The sequence below is a fragment of the Delphinapterus leucas genome, chromosome 16 (genome assembly GCF_059928025.1).
Source record: "Delphinapterus leucas isolate spDelLeu-1000000601 "Yukka" chromosome 16, BTC_Dleu_Yukka2, whole genome shotgun sequence".
NCBI lineage: Eukaryota > Metazoa > Chordata > Mammalia > Artiodactyla > Monodontidae > Delphinapterus > Delphinapterus leucas.
Window position 1 is genome coordinate 86,806,312 of NC_143144.1, and position 27,456 is coordinate 86,833,767.

The 27,456-nt window shown below is 55.1% G+C and overlaps 1 protein-coding gene across 1 annotated transcript in view; it reads left to right on the forward strand.

Annotated features, from left to right (window-relative positions):
* Positions 1-5,461: 5,461 nt before the first annotated feature.
* Positions 5,462-27,456, forward strand: part of KNDC1 (kinase non-catalytic C-lobe domain containing 1) — a 58,437-nt gene continuing 36,442 nt past the window's right edge. The window contains exons 1-5 of the mRNA XM_089898388.1: positions 5,462-5,652; positions 11,900-12,098; positions 12,329-12,387; positions 26,274-26,420; positions 26,750-26,867. Coding sequence (XP_089754514.1) covers positions 5,551-5,652; positions 11,900-12,098; positions 12,329-12,387; positions 26,274-26,420; positions 26,750-26,867 — 625 coding nt within the window. The 5' untranslated portion in view covers positions 5,462-5,550. The remainder of the gene's footprint in view (positions 5,653-11,899; positions 12,099-12,328; positions 12,388-26,273; positions 26,421-26,749; positions 26,868-27,456) is intronic.

Here is a 27,456-nt window from a genome sequence, read left to right on the forward strand (position 1 = left end):
CTAAGGGGAAAGACCCACACTCGGGGTTAGAACGCTTGCTGCTTCTCAGGCTCGTGTGCAAGCACACGCCACACCACGCCACTCACACCCAACAGGGTCGTGACGGCTCGCAGCAGGCGGGCTCTCACGGGGCCAAGAAGAGCCCAGACGTTCTTGGAGGAAAAGGAGGAGGAGGGGGCGGGGGGGTGGGAGACTCGGAGCATGGGGACTTCTGCAAGGCTGAGCACAGACCAATGGACAGACTCACACATGTGCACACTCGGTGTCTTTCCGGCAGACTGAGGCCGGTCAATGGACGCACGTGTGGACTTGAACACGAGCATCACCTCTGACCCGGCAAGAACACGTGCAGGTGCACAACGTGAGCAAAATACGTGCCAGGTGACACCCCAGACCTAGAGTATGTCTGGACGCCCAGACATCTGTCAGTGGTGGATTCGTGCATCTAACATCACTCAGCAAAAGCAATGAGCAGATTCCCGCTCCCAGGACAGCTCTGAGTGAGAGAAGCCAGACAAAAAAAGAAAACGCACACAGTGTGATTCCATTTATACAAATTACCAAAAAAGAAAAAAATGAGCAAAACTAAACTATTTCTTTAACGACATATGCTTAGTGGTAAAACTATATGAAAAAAGAGAGTAGAGGAGTCTCTTCTGCAAGGGCAGGACAGTGACTGCCCTCGGGGTGCAGGGGGTGGATTGGGGGGACATTGCCTGCTACTCTGTCTGATAGATCAGGAGGGTGCCCCTCTCTCCCTGGATGTCCTGATTTGCAATTTACAATAAGTTTCCCAGCGGCCCTTCTCTGGCACCCCCAGGACCTGCCCTCCACGGGCTGTGACTCCCCCTTGCTTGGGGCTGGCTCCCCCAGGGGCTGGCAGCTTTATCTTTGGCCCAACAGAAGGCAGGCTCACTGCCGTCACCTGATGCCGGACAGGTGTCCACACCGGAGCCAAGGAGCTGCGAGGTGGAGCCCCAGCCCTCCAGCCCAGCTCTGAGCTCTGGGGCCAAGACGCCACCTGGGTGTTCGCAGGGGCAGCAAAGACCAGCGGTGTGGTGGGGGCATGGGACATAACGGCCAGGGTGAGAGAGACGGGCGGTTTAGCCCAGGGAGCTCGCATGTGACGGCATCAGAATCACACGGTGTTGGGGGGGAAGGGTTAGAGACGCAGCTTCCTGACCAGGGTCCCCCCGTCACTCTGCCCACCTCTGATGGGGGCCCTGCCAGCTCCATCCATGAGGGGACCCCAGTCTCTCTCAAGCTCCCCAGGTGTGAGAAATTGCATCTGGGGTCTTTGAATGCTCCCAGTCGGGCATGTTCCCTAGCAGGACAGCTGGACCGGCGACCTTTGTGGGTAGCGACCTCACCCCATCCGCCACACTGTGAAGCACTGCAGCACGCTTCGAGAGGTGAGGAACTTGGCCCGGGGCGTGGGCAGCGCGTGCCGGGAGATACGAGCCCGGTTTGCGCCCCCTCCTGGGAACCGTGAGCTCCCTCACGCGCTGAGCCCGTGACTCGGCTGCACATTTGCGTGACTAAGGACATGGAGGCGGCCGATCCACACGACATCCGTGAGTAAAAGGAACTGGTCTGGACCTGTGGGCGGTGCAGCCGCGCCACTCACTTCCACAGAGAGCGTGTGCACGGGAAGCAGGTGCTGGAAGGCATGAGGGGCACGAGGGTCCTTGGGGACAGTACCTTCAGGAGGGGCTTCCACGCCTGGGGGCAGGGCTGTTAGATCCTGGGGCCCAGACCTCTGGGGAGGGTGCCCCATGGGTGCTGGGGTCCCTGGGGTACCCCATTCCGCCCCCCCTGCCCGGGAAGAGGAGTGGGGCAGGGGCTGCCCTCAGCTGTTCAGGGAGGTGGCAGCACGGGGACGAGCCAGAGCGTGCAGAGACCAAGTGACAGACACGGAGTGACGGCCACCAAGTGACAGGACGGCACAGGCTGCCCCAGCAGCAGGTGGGCGGTCTAGGTCCTGTCGCCAGGAGGAACATGGTCAGAATATTTCGATACTGTAAAATGAATCTCATGGTCACTGGAAACAAAAATGTTAAAAATTTTTACTTAATAAGTATTCAATTTATTAAAACTTACATGCATTTTTGTTGCAAAGTATTATGGAGAATCTACAGAAATTTTCAAGCATAAAAATATATCACAGTAGGATAAAATTCTGGCTGAAGTTAGATAACAATAACGAGTTTAAGGAAAATGTTATGATGAAGATTTCCGACTATGAAAAAAAATGTTTATGTGTTTTTTTCTAAATGATTGATAGTGGGTATCAAAACCACTTTGGTTTTTAGGTCCTTGGATATATTTACAGGAGTGACTAACAGCTTTATTTCAAAATGTCAATAATTATACCACGCCAGAAATTACATTCTTCGCAATTACTTACATTTCTTAATTTTTCAAAAATGTAGATGTCGACTTCAAAATGTACACGTGGTGTGACAGCTTCTCAAAATCTTTCAGGGAAAACAGGAGCTTTGAAAACCCATCCTGCACCACTCCCTCCCACCCCACATTCGGCCTGATCTACTGACAGCCGCTGACTGCACCGCGGAAGCCAGGAGAGAGCGTGCCTGGGGACACGTGTGGCGAGGGCCCAGCCTAGCCTGGAGTACAGCCTCCCTGGTCACTGAGGGCGGCCGGGGGAGGGCTGAGGCCTGAGGCTCGGGGGTGGGCAGGGAGGGCGCTTGGGCTAGGACCTGCTTGGAGACAGAGGGAGGGTCTTGGAGGAGATGGGGGTGGAGGAGAGTGAGTCGACGGGTCAGGGAAGAGCAGTGAGGAGACGGGACTCCGCCTGGTCGCGGCCTTGGCCGTGGAGCTGACCGTGCGTCCAGGAAGCCTCTGCAGGATTCTGGCAGCACCTAAGAGTCCCAGGAAGCAGACTTGCTCACTGGGCATGTGCTGGACGTGCGGGTGGTGGGGAGAGGCTGGTGCAGAGGCCGGGGTGAGCGGCCCTCACGGCAGTTTGCTCGTGAGGACTCAGCCTGTTTGGAGCTGAGCTTCAAATTAGCTTTGAGTGGCGCCCAGGACTGCCTGGACGTCCTTGTCCCATTTGCTCTGGGAAGGTTGGGGGTGCCTGATCTAGACTTGGTCTGATCTCGAAAGTAATGTCACAGTCATGTACCAACACTGACGAGCACCCACCACGCCCGAGGCACCAGGACACAGGGTGCCACGCCCTTCCAGGGAGCAGAGCTTGCCATAAACGCGGGCAAGTGTGCAAACACACAGTGAGACTCACAACACACCCAGCAGAAGCTTCCGGTCACTCCACTGAACAAAGAAGACCAGTGACCACAAACACTTTGGGGAAGCAGGCGGGTAGAAGAAGGAAGGGCAATGCGGCCCCTGCCAGGTGCCTCCCTAGGGCTCCCGCCGGCCCCTCCCCACTGGCCCAGGCCCCCTGGTCCCTGCTTGACCGAGGAGATGGGACACGCCCACTAAGTGCTTTGAGGCTGTAACAGCCAAAGCTGACTCAGCCGGCATCTATAGCCCATTTGTTCTGTATTTTACCCAAATTGGATGCACCTTTTCCCAAAGTAGACAATGCCATTAGGCCCGGAACCATTGGCGATGACACTGCTCCTTCAGTCAAGGGGTTTGCATGCCACCCCCCAATTCAGTCCTCAGCCCAGACCCCGGGCCCGGTTGCAGGGAGACCTGAGAACCAGGTGATAAAGTTGGCATCTTCCCTTTGGGCCCACAACAGCTGAGACCCCCGGAGGGTGTTTAGGCTGGATGGCGGGTGAGGGGTGTCAAGGCCACACGCAGGCTTCAACAGCCTTCGACGCCAGCCTGGGACAGAGGGAAGGGGCAGCCCCCCGCCCCTGCAGCACAGGGACCCTGCAGGCAGGGCGCTCGGTTCCGTGGACGCAGGGTCCGAGTACAGGATGCAGCTGGAGCCCCAGGGCTCTGGAGCAGGGCCTGCCTCCCTCTGAGACCGGGTGGTGCCCACCGACAGCCCAGGCACTCATCCTGAGACGGATCTTCTCCAACTGCTGCTGTCCTCACCTACCCACCAGCCCGCCCTGGCTACTGCTCCCAGCTCCCAGACAGCCAGACCCACTTCTCTCAGGTGCCTTGGGTGGGCTGTACACAGTGGGGCTGCCGGCACCCCGGCCGCCAGACTGAGGCCTCGCTGCCCACGTTTCTCCCCTGACCGGGTGCTCCTCGCCCACCTGGGGTCACATCACAGGGCCCCCGGGGCCACGAGACCTGAGCCGGGATAGAATTAGTCCCCTGCATCCTCGGACCTGGCAGGCCCTGCCGCGAGTCAGCTTCCTTCGCCGAGGAGCATTTACACTGTGGCTGCTGTAAGCCTGGCCGCAGTGCCCACCGTCTTGTGGGAGCTCTGACCCCCTGCTCTGCGCCAGGGGAGGGGGCCCACCCGTCACCCTCCTGCAGAAGACGTGGAGGCTGTGCTGTCTGGCTCTTTGCTTCACTGTGAGGGGGCACCCTCCCTGGATCTCTGCCAGGCGGGGGTAGGGGTGTCCTGCTCTCTGCCCAGCCACAGGCCCTGGCTTGGGGCAAGGCTCGTCCCTGTGCTGAGGAAACCCGGTGAAGGGGTTAGTCACGAACCAGCAGGACTGCCAAACTGAGGGAGAGCTTGTCTGTTCTTTTGGTTCCCTTTCCACACCGAGGAGGCAGGCTGGCAAGGTCTGGATGAAGCTCTAATTATTGGTCCCCCATCCATGGGACCCTAACTCAAGAAAGGGGCAGGCCAGACCCCAACCGCTCAGACGGGTCTACTCCCTGGACTCTACCCCATTCCGCCCCCCCTGCCCGGCCCCCCCAGCCCTGCCTGGCCCTCCTGGGCACCTCTGCAGCCGCCCCTCCCCACCTCCCCGCGTGGACTGCGGCAGCCCCGCCCCTACCGGCGGGGGCAGGGAGCGAGGGTGACAGGGCGGAGGGCGGCCCAGCCGCCCGGCACTCTCCACGGGCTGGGCCGCGGCCCTCCATCCGTGCGCCCACAGAGCCCGCGGCTGCCCGCGACGCACCGCTCAGGAACACCGGCCACAAGGCTGGCCGCGCCCCCAAACGGTGCCTACCGCGCACAGGCCTCCACCCCTCCCCACCCCCCCGCAGTGCATCCCCCAGGAGAGCGGCCAACGTCCCCGAGGGCCAAAGTCCCCAGAACGCCCTCGGAAGCCCCAGGCGCCCCCAATTGCCCGGCAAAGTGAGCACGGCCCTGCGACCGCCCCGACCCCCAGTCCCGCGCCCAGGTGCCCCCACCCCCGTCCCCGCTCTGGTGACACTGCGGCAGCGCGCGGGCGGGGCGCACCGGGGGCGGGGCCGGCGTGGGCCGCGGCGGGCGGCGCGGGGGGCGTTACCATGGCGGCCCTGCGCGCGTAGCCTTCCCGGCTCGCAGAGCCAGAGCCTGTGCGCGGAGCCGGAGGCCGGGGCGCCAAGGCTGCTGGGGGGCGAGGCCAGGCGGGGGGCGCCGGCCTCGCGTAGATCTCGGGCGGCGGGTGCGCGCGGCGGCTCAGGCAGTGAGTGAGAGAGTACGGCGCCGCCGGCGGCGCACGGAGGATGCAGGCCATGGACCCTGCTGCGGCCGATTTTTACCAGGAGGACGGCAAAGACTTAGACTTCTACGACTTCGAGCCGCTCCCCACTCTGCCGGAGGACGAGGTGAGCCCCCGACCCGCGCTGGGACCCCCACCGTTCCCCACGGAGGGGTTCGCGGAGAGTTCCCCAGGCCCCCTGCCCCCGGGCCAGGTTCTGACAGCGGGGGGATACCAAAGCCCTTCTCACCAGCAGCACCAGCCTTCAACGTTTTCCCCCAGAGGGTACAGGACCGGGGGATGCTACCTGGGACAGCAGCGGGTGGGCTGTCACTGAAGAAGTTGGCGCCCTGCGGGGGTGGGCTCCGGATTACAGATGTCGGGGGGATGAGCGTGGGGGGCGCTTAGCGGCAGGGCCCGAGCACTGTATTCCTCCTTGCGGAGACCCTAGGAGGTCAGCGGAAGGCGCCAGCAGCAGAGCCCGGTCAGGCCAGACTGCTCAGGAGCTGGGGGCGGGGGAGGCCTCCATGACTGAGGGCTGATTCCTGCTCATAGAGGACAAAAGTGGCCTTCAGTCAGGAGCCCAAGTCCTGAGCCCCCAGCCAGGGTGCAGAGGGGCCAGGGTCTCTGTCACATGGGGCTTCTGGCCATTAACTGGGCCACTCTGCCCGCGACTCTGTCAGAGACGCCTCCGCACCCGCCTGGGTTTGCCCCTGTAGCTCTGGCTTCCCCGTAGTGCCCCACAGACCGCGGGTTGGGGTCAAATGAATAAACTCCGTGGCCCTTGAACAAGCCAGTCCCCGCCACACGAGAGGTGGCCCCCAGAGGACACAGCTGCTCCCAAGAAGACCCTCTAGTCTCCCAAGGCTGGGGGTCTGTGCAGATGCCCTCCTAGCCCCTAGCAGGTACAGGCACCCATCCGTGGGGTCTGCTGGCGCTGTTGCAGTGTTGCCCTCTAAATGACAAGACCCTCCACGTGCCCATCTGGCCAGGCCCACCAGCGAGACAGACCCGGCCAGCCCCTCCTGGGCTAGAGGGGGTTCATAACAGCTAAAGCTGCGGTCTCCAGGTCCCTCGCCCTCAGCTGGCCCCTGCCCACTTCCCCAGCAGAGCTGGTTCTGAGGACAGAGGGGCTCATGCCCTAGAAGCAGTCTTTCTGGTGGCAGAGTCCCGAGGCAGTGCCCCGGGTTGGGGGGGTGTGCTGCCTCAACACCCCCCCCACCCCCGTGGCCTGGATTCGGCGTGAGAGAAGGCTGCGGAGAGGAAAGGCAAGGGAATAAAGAACCGTGTGGATATCTCCGTGGCTTTGATGGAGCAAGAAAGGGTGCTCCCAGCCGTCAGCCTTCAAACGCTCCCCCCGGGAGGACGCATTTCCAAAGTGTCTGTTGGGAGACTCACGTCCCCCCAGATCACTCTCCAGGGCAGACGCACAGTATGTGCTTCTCCACGTGGGGCCTCTGCACTGGCTGCCCCCCACTTCCAGGGCCTCCTCCGTGCCTGGCACACCGAGCCGGTGACTGATGCCAAATAAACAGGACAGGCAGAGCCGGGATTTGGACCCAAAGCCTCAATCCTGAGCCCACCGTCTGTCCTGCGGCCGTGCCCTGTGGCCTCCTCCTGGTAACAGTGTCCCCAGCGCCCCTCGGGGCTGGAGCGGCCCCCAGCCGTGCACAGTGCATGGGGCCGGGGGTCCCCATCACCCTGTGGCCGTCACCTCCAGGTGAAGTGGGACGCCGCCTTTGTAGTAGCATCCAGCCGGGAAGCTCGGGGCTCCTCAAACTCCTCGCACCCTCCCTGGCGAGAGAGGCATTGCCTTTGGGTGTGTTCTCGTGAAACAGGAGGAATGTCCCTGATTCCTGCACACGTTGGGTGCGGTTGGTGTTGAAGGTTTTAAATCCCCGCCAGGGACATGTGACCGCCTGGTACAGCGTTGTGTAGTCAGGTTGTATCCGAAAAGCCATCCTGCGTGAGAGGGAGGAGGGCCATGCGGAGGAGCCCCCGGAGGGAACCGTGGCCAAGGACAGCGGGCAGCTTCCAGGGAGGGACGGTGGGTGCCAGACCCAGGACTGTACAAGCCACATGAGACACAGGCATTTGCTGGTTATACAGCTAATTATATCAACTGACCACGGTGAGCTCAGGAAATAGAACCCTGTGGACCCCACCCCACAGGAGCCCCTGGAACGTCCATGCCCTGTTGTGACCCCAGAGAAAATCCAAATTGCTGGTGGACACATGAGAAAATGTTTGACTTCATTATTATCAGGCAACACAAAATACACCCGCTGCGAAAACCTTCCCACAAGCGCCAGGTTGGCGAGAACCAGAATGCTGGACGGTGGCCCGAGCTGGCGGGGAACGGGTAGCGGCCCTGCCCCTCTGCCAGGGTGTAGGGGGGATGGAGTGGACCAGCCTCTTTGGAAAACAGTTTGGCATCCGATAGTGGGTGGGGATGCCTGCACTTGTGTCCCAGCAACTTCAGTCTGGGCACCTGCCCCAGAGACACATGACCCATGGGCGACGCATGAGCACGAGAACTCAGGGCCAGAGACCACCCGGGGGGCGTGCTGAGGGGGCCGGCACCGCCCAGCAAGGTCCTGGAGGTCACTGCCCGCCGGTCCCTGGCCACCTGCAGGCAGCACCACTGCATCGGTACAAGCTAAGGCCGGGGTGTGGATCCGGCAGACCCCAGGGCATCGGAAGGCAGGCAGTGCCACTGGCCTGCAGGGTCCTTCGGGGGGCAGGGCATCTGCCAAGCCCCAGACTCCCCCAAGGGGTAATGAGTCCAGCGGGGCATCTCCCCAGCATCTGTGGGCCGGGAGCTGGGCTGGGCCTGGGGATCTGAAAGCAGGTGGGGAGCATTTGAAATGCAGAATGACCCCTGGGTCCTGCGGCCCCACGTGGCCCTGGCTCGCAGTCTGTGTCTGCGGGGCAGGAGCTCCCGCATGGCTGGCGTGTTGCCGTCACTGGACAGCAGCCCGTGGCAGGAAACCAGCACTGCCCTGTAGGACCCAGACTGGCGACGGGCTGCCTTGGGAAGCCGCGTCCTCTTGCCTCCCAAGCCCCCCTCCCAGCCAGGATGGGGGTTGAGTCTGTGCCCACACAATTGCAAGGGGGGCCCTCTTTCCTGCCCTGGGTGGTCTCCCCCTCAGATCTCCCCCCAGAGCCCACCCAGGCAGCGCCTTGCTGGGCAGTAGTGAGGGGTGAGGTGCGAGCTCCAGTAGGCTTTCTGGGTCTGCCCGGAAGGCTGGCTCTATACCCAGGAGATGGAGCTGGCCGGCAATGACCAGGTCAGGCCACATGGGCAGTGGCAGGAGGGAAGTCTCCCCAAGCCTGCCACATCCCCTGGTGGGTGCCCAGAGGCGAGGCTGGAGCACAGGCGTCTGGAGGAGCCTCGCTGGCTTTTCTGTGTGTAGCACGTCACTCCGCACACACACACACACACACACACACACACACACACACACACACAAAAAGTCTGTCTCGGCCTGTGAAGCCCCTGCTAGCCTCCAGGCACCGTCCACTTGAGTGTGGATCGGGGCCTCATGGCGTGAGGCTGAGGGCCCATGGGGTAATGAGCTGCCCCTCTGGGAAGAGCACAGGCTCCCATCTATCAGGGCTGGAATTTTGGGGCGGGTGGTGGACTGAGGGGTCCTAAATGGCCAACACCTGCTTCCCGGTCTCTCCATCTCCTTGTCTTTGGCCCATTAGCCAAGGCGGCCCAGCACCCCCGCCTGCCCTACTTGGGCCGTGGATTCAGGCAAGGAAGGGTCATTCTTCCTGCCTGGGCCAGAGCAGGATGGACCAGGGGGGTGGGCTGCGGGTCCCAGAGGGAGGTGACCGTGAGCACAGTGTCCGGGATCCGTCATCATGTGGCAAGACCTGCCCTGGGTGTGTTGGGAGCCTGCAGCGTCCCTCGGTGCTGTCCTGGAACTTGCTTCAGCTGAATCCCACCTTCCCGTTGTAACAGTGGGGTTTCAGAGGAGCTAAGACCAGTGAATGGAGGCATTAGCCACACGGAAGCAGTGACTCAGGACCCATGGAAGTTACCCCATAGAGTCACGCAGAGAGTCCCCCCAGCAGGAGCTCCCCCCAGTAGGTGCTTTCCCCAGCGGGTGCTCCCCGTGAATGGGTGCAGGTCTCCAGCTTCCCCGAGGAGCTTCCACCTCACCAGGTCATCTTTCCGCTGGGCAGGGGCAGCAGAGGCCTGGGCCTGAGCAGGAAGCCGTGCCATGGTTCTGCCCTGGGCTCCCAGCTCCTGGCTGCACAGCTGCGTGCCAACAGCCAGTGGAGAGTCAGCGAGGCCGCTGTAGGGGGACTGGCTCACTCACCCTCCTAAATAACCAAGCCACGGGGTCCTCAGGCTGTTCACTGTGCAGGCGTCTGTGTGTACGTGTGCGTGTGTGTGCACACGGTGCCCAGGTGTCTCTCTAACCAGGCCTCGCGGGCATCCCTGGGAGCCTCGGGCTCTCCTGAGTCGTGGGGGTCCTGGGTGGGGCAGAGAGGCCCCCAGGTGGAGCAAACCCGGGGAACCAGCCGGGAGATTTGGAAGCTGAGATTTCTGGTTCACGAGCCTCTCAGCCGCCCCAGTCTAATCGTGTGCTCTGCTTTCTGCTATGCCCCGTCCACCCTCCTCCCACGGTCGGTACAACACGGGAGCCCAGCAAGGGCTCTCTGCTCTCAGAGCTGCCTTTTCCTCATCCATCTTAACCACCCCCCCCCCAAGAGAAAGAGTTGGGAGGGCCCAGGAGGATGTCATTGAGCCCCTCCCTGAACTGAGAAGGAACAGACGTGGGATGAGCCTAGTCACACGGGAGGACCTGCCGCATCCCCCTCCTGTAGCCCCCCCCCCCCGCCGCCCCGCATACCACACGCTGCTTGGCCAGACACACACACGGCGGCTCCTCACACTGCTGCTTTCTTTCTGGGTTTAAACCCTTCATCTCCTTTGCTGTGGTCAAGGCCCCCGTGCAGTACAGGTGGGAGAATTTCAAGGGCAGGAGATGGTAGGCTCCTTTTAGGACCCAGCAGCTTGGCTACACGTGAGAACATCCTGTGTGCTGGAAGGATGGAGCAAGGAGGCTGGAGGGAGAGCTAGGTAGGGGGGCGGAAGCAGGGGCACCTCTCTTCTGTAGCACCCCCAACTCACCCCAACCCTCCAACCCAACTCACCCCGACCTCCACCCCCAACTCACCCCGACCTCCACCCCCAACTCACCCCGACCCTCCTCCCTCTCACCCCGACCTCCACCCCCATCTCACCCCGACCTCCACCCCCAACTCACCCCGACCCTCCACCCACACCTCTCCCTGAGTCTCCGCCCTGCCCTCTGAGTCGGGTGTCCAGGACCTTTCCTGACCCTCCGGCCTGCTCCCCCAGGCCCCAGCTCCCAGCCTGGCTCCCTCAGTCCCCTCCCCTCCTTAGGCTGGTGGTGCGTGAACACGCAAATACCCGGAGCTAACCAGGGTGCCAAACAATGGCCCAGAAAAGGGCTGTGAGGTACAGGGTGTCTGATGTGTGAGCCTGTGTATTGTGTGCACCCATTGATGAATATGTTTGTGCATATGTGACTCACGTGAATACATGTGGGCACGTGTGTGGATGTGTGGGTTTTGCATGCCTGTGCATCAAAGTTAGTAAATGTGTGAGAGCTGTGTGCATGCTGGCGTGGGTCCGTCTGTGCACACACACTTGACAGATTGTGTTAGCACGCTCTGTGCACACACGTGTGTGTGAGTGAGTGTGGGTGGCACAACCACAGCTGAGTCAGACCAGGAGGTGGAGCCCGCTGTGTGGGCGCCTCAGAGTCTAGCTGTGCAGGAGCCAGGCGACTGTGTCCTCCACGTGCACCGCCCGGGGCCGTTGTCCAGGCGGCTCTGCAGCCGCGGTGTCATGAGCATGTTCTTGCGTGTCCCGTGACTGTCGTAGGCTCACGTCACGTTCATGGGCTGGCGGCTCCCCGCGCACGGCTGTGCCTTCGTGGCAACAGCTCCATCTTCCCTCACCTGCTCGCAAGCTGGAAAGGTGAGGCTCCCTGCGTGCCCACCGAGGTCTGTGTGCTGAGCCCGTGGGGCCGGGCCAACGGCGGGGGGCCGCACAGTCGGGCGAAGGGCAGACTGCAAACACCTGCTCCAGCGCCAGCTGATGGTACAGCACATGCTCTGCGGCTCCTGACGTCCGGGAACCGTGGCATGTCGTCTGGTGGGGTTTTTTAAGACATTGCCGAAAACCTCGTTCCCGACATAGAATGAAACGTTGCGGCGTGGCGTCTGCTTCCCGGGAGCTGTCTGGACGTTGGGGGCTGCGGGGGCCTGTCGGCAGGCCCGCGGCCCCTCTGCCGGCGCCCGCAGCTCAGCCCAGGCCTGTCTTGCAGGAGAACGTGTCCCTGGCCGACATCCTCTCCCTGCGGGACAGCGGTCTCAGCGAGCGGGAGGCCTGGGCCGTGTGCCTGGAGTGCAGCCTGTCCATGAGGAGCGTCGCGCACTCGGCCATCTTCCAGACCCTGTGCATCACGCCCGACACCCTGGCCTTCAACACCAGCGGGAATGTGTGCTTCATGGAGCAGCTCAGCGGTGAGGCCTGGGCGGGCACCCGCAGGGGAACGTGAGCGCAGAGTCCAGCGGACGCGGGCCCTCCCGGGGCCGATGGTCCGGGAGCCGGGTTTCCATGGTAACCTGCTGGTACCCCCGCCCCTCCCCACCGTTGTGAGGCTCGGGATGCGCTGGTTCTCGCAGCTCCCCGTCCCGGGAGAGCCTGGAGGCCTGTCTCCCCAGTGACCCGGCGCCTTATCTTCCCTTCCCAGACGACCCTGAGGGAGCCTTTGTCCCCCCGGAGTTCGATGTGACTGGGAACACCTTTGAGGTAAGTGGCAGCAGGTGGGCCAGTGCCCGGCCCCCCTCCTACCGTCACCTGGCGGCAGTGAGCGCCTGCGGTCGGCGCGCCCACCTCTGTCCCCTCAGGTCCCCAGCGACTTGGCCGCAGCGATAGCCCGCGTCCGGCCACACGCTTCTCACTACAGCGCGTAGCATGTTGTCTGAGTGCGAATTTACTATATTTAAGATGCTAAAAGTGCCTGAAATTACCGGTGGTGACTGACGGGGGTCACAGCTCCTCTGAGGGACTGGCAGGGGCAGCTCACGGCCCCAGAGAATCACCCACGAGAGTGAGAGGCAGCCACGCCTAGGACAAGGCCAAGGTCACCGAGGCCTCCGGGGCCCCTGGGCACCACCAGTGCAGCGAGGTGGGCAGGGGACCTAGAGAAGGGAGGGGGCCCGCTCATGCTGCTTTCACTTTCTAAAAAGAGTCTCCTGCTGTGTCTTAGCTTCTGGAACTTCCTTTTATGTGATTTCCCTAGACTCTTCCACACTGGGTGTCATGGCCTTCGTGGGGGGAGGCCTGGTGGGGTCAGCGCTGCTCCCCGTGGCCTCCGTGTGTCCAGTGAGAGCTCCCAGCGGGCTGGCGGGGTCGCTTGCAGAGCAGGGCAACTCTTTCCTGCGGGGCTGCCTGAGGTGCGCTCCCACCACCGCCCAGAGACCCCTCACACCCCCTCCTGCGGGATCGGTTCCGCTGGGATTGCCAGGGGTTGCGTTCCTGTCGGTCAGGTGGTGGGGTGGGGACCCCCTCTGTGGGAGAGCCCATTTCCATCCAGTTGCTCAGCTTTTCTCCCTGTATTTTCGTCCGTTTTGTCAGGACTGCAAATGCCATGTCCACCGTGTGTCTCACTTCCTTGAAGGCAGCGGTTCTCAAACTTTTTGGTTCTTGGAACCCTTTACACTCCTAAAAATCACTGAGTGCCCAAAGAGCTTTGTTTGTGTGAGTTATATCTGCCAGTACTCACTGTATTACAGGCTAAAACGGAGAAATGCATGAAAAGTCTACCTATTAATTAATTCAGTGACAACCGTAAACCCATTGCATGGTAGCACATATAAAATACTTCCGTGAGAAATGACAGTATCCCCTCCAAAAACACAGTGAGGAGAGTGGCATCGCTTTACGTGTTTGTAAATCTCTTGAATGCCCGGCTCAGCAGAGGCCTGGGTTCTCACAGCCACGTCTGCGTCCAGTCTGCTGTGACAGCACAGGCCCGCGGCCCTGGCAGCCTCCACGGCCTGTTGCTGGGAAATTGTTTGGCCTCTGGAACCCCGCTTTGAGAAAAGCTGCCTGAAGCCCTCCCCTGATGGAAAAAAATGTTTCTCATTTCTAATATAGTCCAATTATTGGTGTTTTCTTTCGCTGTGTTTTTTTGTGCCTTAAGAAACCTTGCCAGCCACAAGATCCAACGGGTATTTACTGACATTTTCTACCAAGAGTTTTAAAGTTTTGTTCTTCATATTTAATCCGCCTGAGGCTGATTTCTTTTTAATATTTATTTATTTATTTGGCTGCAGCAGGTCTTTTAGTTGCAGGATCTTTAGTTGCAGCATGTGGGATCTAGTTCCCTAAGCAGGGATCGAATCAAACCCGGGCCCCCGGCATTGGGAGCGTGGAGTCTTAACCACTGGACCTGCAGGCAGTCCTGAGGTGGATTTGTAATGTATGTGAGGCAGGGACCCAGGTTCCTTGTTTTATGTGGATATAACCAGTGCATGTGAGGCAGGGACCCAGGTTCCTTGTTTTTATGTGGACATAACCGGTGCTCCCAGCATTGGGAGCGTGGAGTCTTAACCACTGGACCTGCAGGCAGTCCCGAGGTGGATTTGTAATGTATGTGAGGCAGGGACCCAGGTGCATTGTTTTATGTGGATGTAACCGGTGTATGTGAGGCAGGGACCCAGGTTCATTGTTTTTATGTGGATATAACCGTTGCTCCCAGTTGTTAGTTGGTTGGCCCCGGTGCACGTCACCTAAGCCATATACACCCCAGTTTCAGACAAAAATGGGTCTGCTTCCCGGGCCTCTGCCCTAGTCCATGGCGGTCTGCCCACCGCTGCACTGAAGCTGCATTTATTGACCACAGCTCCGCCACGAGCCCAGCATCTCACAGCGAACGTGCCCGGTCCCTGTTCTTTTCAGAAGCGTTCTGACTATGCTTAGCTCTTTATTCTTCCACATCAATTTGAGAATTAGTATCAAGTTCCAGGAAAAGCTCTGTTGGCATTTTGACTAGAATGGCTCTGAATGTGTGGATGAGTTTGGGGAGAATTCATGCGCCTATGGTATGTTATACGTGTTATACCTCTCCATTTATTTAGCTCTCAGGTACCGTCTCAGTAACGTTTGAAAGCCTTTATTGTAAGTTTTACTTGGACGCCCTTTACTAGTTTATCCTCAGGAATGAGATATTTTCTGACTCTATTCTAAATGGTGGTCATCTTTCTAATCACAGTTTTTTGCTTTTGGGGCAAGTCTACAGAAATGCAGTTTGCTTTACCATCTTAATCGTACATCAGCCATCTTGGTAAATTCTTTTATTCTTCCTGCTAACTTACAGTCTTTTAGCTTCTCACTTAACTGATCAGATCGCCAGCAGAAGGTGGTAGGCAGTGTTGATACCACTGTCCAAGGGCTTTTGCTGCCAGGTTCCCCTTCCAAGTGTCCTGAGCGGGCCTGGAGCATTGCCGTGACGGGGTCAGTGATGTCTCCACGATTCTAAGAGAGTCTTTCCACCTCCCCACCCTGGATGACATTTGCAGCGGCCCCCTGAAGTCCCCAGTGTGCCAGAGGGATGGAATTCTATCAGGAAACGCTTCTGCATACTTTGAAATGATCATTAAGATGTTAATATCTCCCTTTTTTATTTTCTAGCATTAAATCAACCTTTCCTGCTTAGAGAAACCTAAGCTGGCTGTGTCCTATTTTTTCTTTACGCCGTTGCATTTGATTGACTAATGCCTGCTTTGGGTCTCTGTGTATTTTTCTCGAGTGGACTGGTAGTTTTCCATTCTGTTGATGTTTTTTGTTTGTTTGTTTGTTTTGCGGTTCGCGGGCCTCTCAGTGTTGCGGCCTCTTCCGTTGCGGAGCACAGGCTCCGGACACGCAGGCTCAGCGGCCATGGCTCACAGGCCCAGCCGCAACGCAGCATATGGGATCTTCCCAGGCCGGGGCACGAACCCGTGTCCCCTTCATCGGCAGGCGTACTCCCAACCACTGCACCACCAGGGAAGCCCTCTGTTGACGTTTTTGACTCGTGTGAGCCCTCAGGACTATGCTGGCTGTATGTAAGTGCCCCCGCTTCCTTTGCCGTGTAATAGTTTATGTAAGAATGGGATGGTCTGTTCCTTCAAAGTCTGGTCAAACTTACTTATGAAGCCATCTGTTTCCTTGGAGCAAAGATTTTTAATTGCTGCTCTATTTTTAATAATTATAGGATTTATCTGTTTGTATTTCTTATTGAGTCAGCTTCTTGGTAAACCATATGTTTCTAAAAATTTACCCATTGTTACCTGTGTTTTTAAAGTTGCAGGTGAGGTCCTTTCTGAATCACTGCGTCATCGTAGGTGCCCTGTTCCACTCCTTGGATAATTTATTTGTACTTTCTCTTGCCAGCCTTGCCGAGGGGGTGGGGTTATATATTTTCTTAGTTTTGTCAACAGACATAATCAATAACAATTCATAACAGGAAAGGAAGGAGTGTTATGTGAGCCAAACTGAGGACTACAGCCTGAGAGACACAGGTTCAAGAGGCACTTGAACCATGTTCCGCAGGCTACAAAATGGGGAAGGCTTGTAAAGGCCAAATCCACAGAATTCCTGAAGTTGTTTGTCAGGAATCAGGATTGGAGCTGCAAGAAGTAAGGGTGCTGGCTCAGCACGATTGGCTGGGGTCTGAAATGGTAGCGTAGTTACCAGGAGAGACTTGAGACCTAAGGCTGTGGGTGGCCGCTGCTGGCAAATACTGTTTTGAGAGCGGCCAGTGGCGTCATTGAGTCTGATAGGGTCCCGAACTCAAGTTCTCAGGGATGCAGGAATGTGTCTAAAACCACATCCACAGCAGCCACCCCGGCTCCATCCTGGATGCCTGAACCACAGTTACTCCATTTTGATTTTTAAATATATCCTTTTCTTTAACGTTAAAGCAGTTGCACAATGTGTGTTCAGCAGGCCTTAAGACAGGCTGCTCTAGATGAATGGATGGAGAAGATGAGATATATATGCATATGTGATATATGTATATATGTGATACACACACACACACAATGGAATACTACTCAGCCATAAAAAAGAATAAAATAATGTCCTTTGCAGCAACATGGATGGACCTAGAGATTATCATGCTAAATGAAGTACATCAGAAAGAGAAAGACAAATACTATATGATATCACTTATATGTGAAATCTAAAATATGACACAAATGAACTTTACAAAACAGAAACAGACACACAGACATAGAAAACAGACTTGGGGTTGCCAAAGGGGAGGCGGGTAAGGGAGGGGTGGATTGGGTTTGGGATTAACAGATGCAAACTATTATATACAGGATGGATAAACAACAAGGTCCTACTGTAGAGCACAGGGAGCTATATTCAATATCCTGTGATAAACCATCATGGAAAGAATACGAGAAAGAATATACATATGTATAACTGAGTCTCTTTGCTGTACAGCAGACATTAACACGACAATATAAATCAACTGTACTTCAATAAAATACAACTTTTAGAAAGACAGGCTGCACGCGAGTGCGGCTAACACAGCAGCAGCGAGCACACAATGATTTGCCCCCAGAAGGACTTGCTGGGCCTCCCCTCTGCACCAGTCAAGTCCACCACCTTCCAGAAGCCTTCCCAACCAGTGGATCCCGTGGGGATTTCTCACTCTCTGATGTCCCGTAGCCCTGATCTCCTTAGCAGCCCTTCGTGTAGTGGGTGCTGAGTGAATGTCAATAATGAGTGTCATTACTGTTATTAATATTATTAAATGACGGTTATTCCCTTTGCCCTCCTGGAGCACAGGGACATGTATCTTAAAACAAAACAAAACAAAAAAAAGACGGGCTGCTCTGACCAGCACAAAGTTCAAGCCAAATCACATACGAGCCAAAGCGACTTCCCCAAACCTCCATACGTGGAAGTTTCTTCCAACAGCTTTTCAAAGAGCCCACCTTGTATGGTGTGAGGTCTCCTGTCCTGTCTTGGTTTCTTCTTCTCCATCAATTCTGCTCTTATGTTCCAGTCTCTTTCTTCTTTTACTTGTTTCGAGTTTAGTGAGTTTTCCTAACTTGAGTTGGACACACAGCTAATCAGTCTGAGCTTTTCTTCTTTCCTAATATTAGGGTCAACACCTAAAGCTAAGAATTTCCCTCCGAACACGAGTTTTGCCACTCGGCATATGCGGTATCATTCACTTCTAGGTGTTTCTTTATTTTGTTAAAAAAAGACTTTTTGATGTGGACCATTTTTAAAGTCTTTATTGAATTTGTTACAATATTGCTTCTGTTTTATGTTTTGGTTTTTTCGCTGCGAGGCATGTGGGATCCTAGCTCCCAACCAGGGATCAAACCCACACCCGCTGTGTTGGAAGGCGAAGTCTTAACCACTGGACCACCAGGGAAGTCCCTCTACGTGTTTCTTTATTTCCATTGGGATTTCTTCTGAAAGAATGGGTTGGGTTTTTCTTATTTTTTATTGTGATACAGGCAGACCTCACTTTATTGTGTTTTGCAGATACTGCATTTTTTACAAACTGAAGGTTTGTGGCCGCCCTGCCTTGAGCACGTCTGTCGGTGCTGTTTTCCCAGCTGCATTTGTTCACTTCGTATCTCGTCACGTTTGGGGACTTTTCACGATATGTCAAGCGTTATAATTATTAGCTTTGTCCTGGTTGTCCGTGATCCGCCATCCGTGATCCGTGATCTTTAACGTTGCTATCGTGATTGTTCCGCAGCGCAGTTCACTGACCGACGCGGTGTGCGTTCTCACTGCTCCACTCACTGCCCTCCCCAGTCCCTTCCTTGGCCTCCCTGATCCTCGAGACACAACAGTATTGAAATCAGGCCAATCAGTAACCCTGCAATGGCCTCTAAGGGTTCAGGTGAAAGGCAGAGCCACAGGTCCCTCCCCGCGCGTTGGGCCATTCGGGTCTTCTGTCGCTTTGTCGCTTTTCCTCTTTTGCCGAGTTGTCTGCTCCTTACTCTGAGGTGTAGACGGCACTGTACCCCTCCCTTTGCAGAGAAAGCGAGTCCAGCAACGGAAGGGAGCTGCCATCCACTCTCCAAGTGACAGAGCTCCCTGGGTGGAGGGGCTTTCCCGGGGCAGGGACCCCACCTGCTGCAGGGTGTAGGGACAGGCAGGCCCACGACAGGGAGGGAGGAGTGATGGTGGTCCACGCTCAGGGGGCAGGGAGAGACTGTCCTTAGCGGTAGGGAAAGGGGGCTCCCCCTTCCTTTTTAATGCTTCCTGTCCCCGGAATCTTCCTATCATGACGATTTTTCTTCTCTGAGTCGCCGTAATTCCTAGCGGGTGGTTGGTGACTTTCCCTGTTGCTCCTCCCATGGGGCAAGCAGGTCCTTCTCGCCTCACACCTGTGTCAGCACAGGCGCCCCGATCCCGGTGTTGGCACCGCCCATGATTCTGGGGTCCCCGCTCGGTGTTCAGATGGCAGCAGAGCAGGTGGGATCCTGCCTCATGGGCCGTGGTCCACGGGGGCACGGACTTGATGCGAGTACGGTTCACAGGATCACCACTAGGGGGCTTCCAAGACAGGAATTAAAGGCGGAAAGACCTCGAGGGCCAAAAACGCTGGTGCTGGCCAGTGTGTAGTGGACAGTGTCATCTGACAGCCAATGAGAAGTTTGTTTGCTGAGTTATTTTCAAACTAAAAGAGATGGATGGATAGATGAAGGTGGACAGAGACAGAAAGATATAGATACAGATACAAAGAAAAGTAGGAAGGAAGGGAGGGAGGGAGGAAAAGTAAATGTGGGTGGCAGATGGAGAGGGGATGGACAGATGGATGGATGGATGCACGTGTGGGAGGGTAGACGGGCACCAGTGTTCCTGGAGGGACGACAGGGCGTGGACGGCAGGAGCAGGTACCCTGGGCAGAGCCACGTCTCACCCTCAGGGCTGTGACTTGCTGGGGACCTCACTGCTGCGGCCTAGCCTGGGCTAGTAGGATCTGCCTTTCCTTCCACCCGCAGCACCCAGCAGGGCTCCCAAACCAAGGCGTCTGCCTGAGTCTGTGCAGCAGCTTGACCTACTTTTGGCCCCTTCAGGAAGCCCTGGGTGCTGGCCCCGTGGGGACCCAGATGGAGGCCCTGGGTGCGGAGGGCGAGGTCAGCGTGTGAGGTGGGGAGCGGGCTGCCGTCCACCTGGGGACCAGGGCGGGGGTGCCGGTGTCTCCCGTGAGAGGCTGGCGGCGGCCCAGGGGCCCGGCCTCGTGCACAGGGAGAGCGGACAGACTCCAGGCCATCAGGGTGGGCACCAGCCGTGTTCACAGGGCCCCGAGCGGGTAGCCGGCCACCCTCCTGAGCAGGCTGGCGTTGTCTGTAGGTGACGAGATTGTGGGCCTGAGAGGTCAGGGGCTTCAGTGGGAAATGGTAGAATAAAAGACTGCAGAGGTCAGCGGAAGGCAAGGTACATCCCCCAAAGTACGTAGCTTTCCTTTGTGTTGGTAGTTACCAGTTCGAGAGGAAATGGAAAATGTCCCACGTATAACAGCCACGACCACAGAGAGCCCGGGAGTGAACATGGCAGGAAGGGTTGAAAGTGCACAGCAAGCCAGTTTTCTAAAGATGAAAAAACAAGGCACGAGAAAATGAGGAGATGGACCCTGTCCCGACACTAAGTATTTTTTCCAGCTTTACTGCAACAAAACTGACATTCAATGTTGTGTAAGTTCAGGGCCTACAGCCTAATGATTTGATACACTTAACATATTTCAAAACTATTTCCCCGTAGGGTTAGTCAACACCTAACACCTCCACCACTAATTACCATTCGTTTTGGTGGTGAGAACGTTAAAGGTCTACTCTCTTAGGAACTTTGAAGTACACAGTACAGTATTGTTGACTGGAGCCACCGGGCTGTGCATTAGATGCCAAGAACGTATTCGTCTTATAACTGGAAGTTTGTGCCCTTTGACCAGTGTCTTCTCATTCCCTGCCGCCCACAGGCCCCTGGCAACCTCCATTCTACTCTCTGTTTCTATGAGTTCAGTTTTTTAGATTCTGCGTGTAAGTGAGATCATACAGTATGTCTTTCTCTGTCTGACTTATTTCACTTAGCATAATGCCCTCAACGACCATCCTTGTTTCTTGCAGCTGAATAATATTCCATTGTGTATATAGACCACATTCTCTTTATCCATTCACCCAAAGACACGTAGATTGTTTCCATGTCTTGGCTTTTGTGAATAATGCTGCAGTGAACATGGGGCTGCAGATATCTCTTCGAGAGCCTGATTTCATTTCCTTTGGACATACACACAGAAGTGGGATTGCTGGATCATATGGTGGTTCTATTTTTATTTTTTTGAGGAACCTCCACGTTGTTTTCCACAGTGACCGCACCAATTTACATTCCCACCAGCAGTGCACAAGGGTTCCCTTTTCTCCACATTCTCACCAACACTTGTTATCTCTTGTCTTTTTGATAACAGCCATTCTAACAGGTGTGAGATGACAGCTCATTTTAATTTTGATTTGCATTTCCCTGATGATTAGTGACGTTGAGCAACTTTTCATGTACCAGTTAGTTATTTGTATGTCTTCCTGGGAAAATGTTTATTCAGTTGCTCTGCCCATTTTTTTAAAATAGCATCTTTTTTAAAAAAATTATTTATTTATTTGGCTGTGCCGGGTCTTAGTTGCAGCACACGGGATCTTTAGTTGCAGCATGCGGGATCTTTTAGTTGTGGCATGCGAAATCTTAGTCGCAGCACGTAGGATCTGACCATTAGGAGCATGGAGTCTTAGCCACTGGGCCACCAGGGAAATCTCCCTCTGCCCATTTTTTTTTTTTAAATAAATTTATTTATTTACTTATTTTTGGCTGCATTGGGTCTTCGCTGCTGCACACGGGCTTTCTCTAGCTGTGGCGAGTGGGGGCTACTCTTCGTTGCGGTGCGTGGGCTTCTCGCTGTGGTGGCTTCTCTTGTTGCAGAGCACGGGCTTTAGGCTCACGGGCTCAGTAGTTGCGGCACGTGGGCTTAGTTGCTCTGCAGCATGTGGGATCTTCCCAGACCAGGGCTCAAACCAGTGTCCCCTGCATTGGCAGGTGGATTCTTAACCACTGCGCCACCAGGGAAGTCCCTCTGCCCATTTTTTAATCAGATTATTTTGTTGCTCTTGAGTTGTGTGAGTTCTTTATCTACTTCAGATATTAACCCCCTATGAACCACCTATGAGGTAAATGGTTTGCAAATATTTTCTCCCATAGGTTGCCTTTTCACGTTGTTAATTGTTTCTTATGCAGAAGCTTTTTAGTTTGATGTAGTTCCATTTATTTGTTTTTTCTTTTGGTGCTTGTGCTTGTGGTGTTATGTCCAAAAAAATCATTGCCAAGACCAATGTCAGGGAGCTTTCCCCCTATGTTTTCTTCTATGATTTCTATGGTTTTCAGGTCTTATGTTTAATTCTTTAATCCATTATGAGTTAGTTTTTGTGTGTGGTGTAACATACAGGTCCGGTTTCATTCTTTTGCATGTGGCTGTCCAGTTTTCCCAATATCATTTATTGTAGACACTGCCCTTTCGCAGTAAGGGTTCTTTGCTCCCTTGTCAAATACTAGTTGACTGTATAGGCGTGGTTTTATTTCTGGGCTCTCAGTTCTGTTCCATGTGATGGTTTTTATGCCAGTACCATACTGGTTTGATTACTAGAGCTGTGTAATACACACACCAGGAAGTGTGATGCCTCCAGCTTTGCTCTTTCTCAGGATTGCTTTGGCTATTTGCAGTCTTTTGTGGTTCCATACAAACTTTTTGATTTTTTTTTTCTACTTCTATGAAAATGCCATAGGAATATTGATAGAAATTGCATTCAGTCTATAGATGGCTTTGGGTAGGATGGACATTTTAACAATATTAATCCTTCTGATCCATGAACACAGGATATCATTCCAGTTATTTGTGTCTTCAGCTTCTTTCATCAAAGTCTTATTCTTTGCAATATACAGATCTTTCACCTACTTGGTTATATTTATTCCTAAATATTTTATTGTTTTTCCTAAATATTCTATTGTTTTTGATGCTATTGTGAGTGTGATTATTTTCTTTATTTCTTTTTTAGATATTTCATTGTTAGTGTATAAAAATGTAACTGATTTATGCATGCTGATTTTGTATCCTGAAATTTTACTGAATTTGTTGTTACTAAAAGATTTTTGGTGGCATCTAAGATTTTCTATATATAAGATCATATCATGTGCAAATAGAGACAATTTTATTTCTTCCCTTCTAGTTTGGTTGCCTTTTATTTATTTTTCTTGCCTAATTGCTCTGGCTAGAACTTCCAGTGTGCTGAAAAGGAATGATGAGAGTGGGCATCCTTGTCTTGTTCTGATCTTAAAGGAAAAGATTTCAACCTTTCACCATTGAGTATGATATTAGCTGTGAGCTTGTAATATGTTGCCTTTGTTATGTTGAGGTACATCCCTTCTATACCCAGTTCATTGAGAGTTTTTACCATGAAAGGATGCTGAATTTTGCCAAATGCTTTTTTCTGCTTCTGTTGAGATGATCATATGATTTTTATGTTTTATTCTATTAATATGGTGACTCACAGTTACTGATTTGTGTATATTGACCCATTTTTCATCTTAGGGACAAATCCCCCTTGACCATGGTATATGATCCTTTTAATTACTTTTGAATTTAGTTTGCTAATACTTTGTTGAGGATTTTCACATCTATATTCATCAGGGATATTGGTCTATAGTTTTCTTGTACTGTTCTTATCTGGTTTTGATGTCAGGGTAATGCTGGCCTCATAAAATGAGTTTGGGAGTGTTCCCTCTTCTTCAATTTTTGGAAGAATTTAGGAAGGATTGGTATTAATTCTTTAAATAAATGTTAGTAGAATTCACCAGTGAAATCATCTAGTCCTGGGCTTTTCTTTGTTGGGAGGTTTTTGATTACTGATTCGATCTCCTTACTAGTAATAGTTTGTTCAGATTATCTATTTCTTCGTGATTCAGTTTTGGTAGGTTGTAGGTTTCTAGGAATTCATCTATTTTTTTCTAGGCTATCCAAGTTGTTGGCATATAAATAGTGGTCTCTTATGATCCTTTGTGTTTCTGTGGTATCAGGTGTAATGTCTCGTCCCTTATTTCTGATTTTATTTATTTGAGTCCTCTCTTTTTTTCCCTAGTTAGTCTAGCTAAAGGATCCACAACCAGGACAGAGGTTTGTCTGCCTCTCACCTGACACACAGCTGGGCAAGACTCCTGCCAGGTCCCTTGGCATATGTTGCTGGATCCCACAGCTCCCACAAAGGAAATTTTGTCCGCAGATGGATGCCAAATTGTTGTTGAGGGGGATACAATCTAGGGACAGCCATCTTGCTGGCATCCAAGTATTTCATCTGGTATGACGTCGGTCCTTCCCAAATTCTGCCACGTCAGTGCTGTTACAATAAAATTCTAACCTTTTGGTTTTTTTTTTTTTTAATGGGAATGGGGGAACCTATATATATCTTTTTTTAAACCTGACAAATGTGAAAATAATCAAACATTTTTGGGAAAGAAATGGAGGACCATTTGTCCACCAGGTATGAAAATGCACTCTGGGGAATTCCCTGGCAGTCCAGTGGTTAAGGCTTGGCGCTTTCACTCCGATCCCAAGTTGGGGAACTAAGGTCCCACAAGCCACACGGCTCAGCAAAACAGAAAGAAAGAAAGAAAGAAAGAAAGAAAGAAAGAAAAAGAAAATGCACTCTGAAGCCACCATAATTAAAATAGTACAGTAGCACAGTCTGGACAGAGGGAGAGATACAGAGTAAGAGGAGGGGAGGCCAGCCGAGCCTGGAGCCCCGGGGAGCTGAGGGCAGCAGGACGAGGGTTCAGGGTGGACAGAGGGTGGGCTCTTCTTTAACAGTGTGGGAGATGGAGGTGGCTCTCCATCAGGAAGGAGCCAAAACCAGATCCCTGCAGCGTGCCAGCTCACAGGTACAATCCACAGGGATTAGAGCTAGATGCTTTCAAATTATAGAAGTATTGGAAAAAGCAGAAGTAAGCTGTTTTTATTGTCGTGGGCTAGGGAAGGTCCTCTTAAGAAGGCAATAAAAAAATTATCCAGTTTCACAAATTAAACATTAGAATTTTTGAATGTCAAAAGACACATGAAAAAGTTGAAACATAAGTGACAGAATATACGTGTGACACACAGACCAGGGATCAGCCCCTTCGTGTGCCAAGAGTGCACTCAAAACAGGCAACAGCTCAGCAGACAAATTAGCAAAGTCCACGAATGGGCATAAAGAGGAAAATTTTAAACAGTGAATAGAGTTGAACAGATGCTTGGTCTCATTCACGGTCACAGAAACGCAGGTTAGCCCGAGACACTGAGCTTGGGGAAGCTGCAGAGGCCGCGAGCTGGAAGGGGGAGGCGGTCTGACCCACACACGCACGCACAGACGCACGCACACGGCTGGGCCGGTGACTCACAAGGGAAGCTCCTCAGCAGCTCCGAAAACTGCAAATGGAACGGATGTAGCCCAGACTGTAGCCCCACTTGCGGGGCCTGAGGCCTCGTGAACACACTGTGGATGCACAGAGACGTCCACGTGAGGACGGCCACTGCAGCGCTGGTCACAACAGCAAAACACAGGAACTGCCCTGAGTGGCGAGGGGCGGACCCCCACGGGCCCAGCTCCTGAGACAGACGCTGGCAGGGAGGTGGGTCAGGAGGGCGTGTCTCAGCCAGGCGGCCAGTGGAAACCAGACAGCCCTAGAAAAACAGCAGGAGCCGGTGGTCCCAGACTTCCCCACTGACCAGGAAGGTGGGGTCTGAGGGTCATGTGAGGAGGCAGGGCAAGACGTCCCTGACAGGACCCCACCACTCAGCCATGCTGAGGCTGGCCCTGGCTAGGTGTTGACCCTGGACCAGAGTGGGCCCAGGGCTGGAGGTGGGGGATTCACTGGTTGGGGTGGGGAGAGCACCGGGGCAGGGAGGTGGGGAGAGCCGGCCTCTGGGGGCCCGGCCTCTACTCCTGAGCTGTGTGACCCACCTCTCTGGAGTCACATGGCCCAGGGCCCCCACCAGCTCCTCCTGGCCCAGCTGTGTGGCCCCGGGCAGGTTCCTGAACCTCTCTGGTCTCAGCTTCCTGTGAGTGAAGCGGGGATGATGAAGCCCCACGTGCATGGTCCTGAGATGAGGCGAGAAGCCCAGATGGTGTCGGAGGACACCTGGCCGCAGGGGTCGGCAGCCCCTCCAGGACCCGAGGGCTGAGGCCTGCCCTGTGAGCCTGTCCCAGTGGGCATGGGGTGAAGAGCCCCACTCTCACAGGGGAAAACCCTGACTTCCAAACTGCAAGAAACCTGCCTTTCCTCCTCCTCAAATCGGTTTTTGAAGCATACACTTGAAAAAGAAAAGGCTGGCCCTTTGAAGACAGGGCCTGTGCCAGGCGAGGGCCTGTGCCGGGGAGGTGGGCTGGGGCTGGTGGCGCGGGGCCGGCACAGACCCCAGGCCCGGGAGCATGGGGGTGGCCCGGGGCCAGGAGAATCGCCGCGCTGGGGGCAAGGGAGGCGGCCCTGTAAAGCGCAGGTGCTCCTGGCCCAGAGGAGCAGCGGCTGCCTGGGGACAGGTGCTGCCCGGGAGGCTGCGAGGCCCTGCCCCACGCCCAGTGGGCTCTCTGGTGCTGCCGCAGGCCCACATCTACTCTCTGGGGGCCACGCTGAAGGCAGCCCTCGACTATGTGACGGACCCCGAGCCCCAGCCCAGGCTGAGCCGGGAGCTGGAAGCGCTGCTGGGCCAGATGCAGGCCGAGGACCCCCGGGACCGGCCCGACCTGCAGGTAGGCGCGAAGGCAGCCCCCACTTCCCCCAGGCGCGGCCCTGCGCCCCACGCGCCCCCAGCCAGCGCGCACGCACAGCCAGCGCGCACACGCGGGCCCCCACCCGCCCATCACCTGGGCTCCTTACTTCTTTACTCTGCATTTTTGCGATGAACAGCATGCATTATAACCATCACGGGCAGGACAGAATCCACTGGTTTCACGAAGCAGATTCTGTCCCACGGGGATCATGTAGCTCAGGACGCCCCGCTTCGTGATCCCGGCGCCTTGAGCGGCGGCGAGGGGGCGACGGGGGCTGGGGCGGGGCTGAGCGCTGGCTCCGGTCACAGAGCATCATCGCACTGTGCGAGGAGAAGATGCAGCTCACGTCCTCCTGCCGCCTGTGCCAGAGCCTCTCGGCTGCCGGGAGGAGGGTGCTCTCCATCGAGTCCTTCGGGGCGTTTCAAGGTAAGCACACAGGTGGACGAGCCTGCACACACGCCCAGGCATGTGCACGCCCTCACACGTGCACACATGGGTGTGCACAAGCATTAACACGATCACGTACACACACGTTCGCACCAGCGTACTCACCGTGTAAGCCACCCACGCTGACATGCACACGGATGCAGACAGATCACATGTGCTCCCACAGCACACATGGAAACATACAAGCATGTGCAAACTCGGACACACCTATTTAGACTATTAACTCACACAGCGAGCACACCCCCAGTTTCCCACACGCACCAACACGTCTGCAAGCGTGCACACACACGCTCTGACCCACAATTGGAGGTGAGAGGCAGGTCATATGGGAAGTGACTGCCCTCAGGACTGGTCACCTCTGTCCTCTTCTGTGGGCGTTGGGGACATGGACACAGCACCGCCAGTCTGGTGGCCACTTACTTCCTGGCCACACAAGCTGTTGCTGAAGCATCTGGGATTTTCATGGCTCACAAGGCATAATCTTGGGTGGCATTTTGAACAAATAACAACGTCTGCTCTGCGCTGTGCTCGCAGCAGGGAGCCTGGAGGGTCCTGAGGGGAGGTGTGG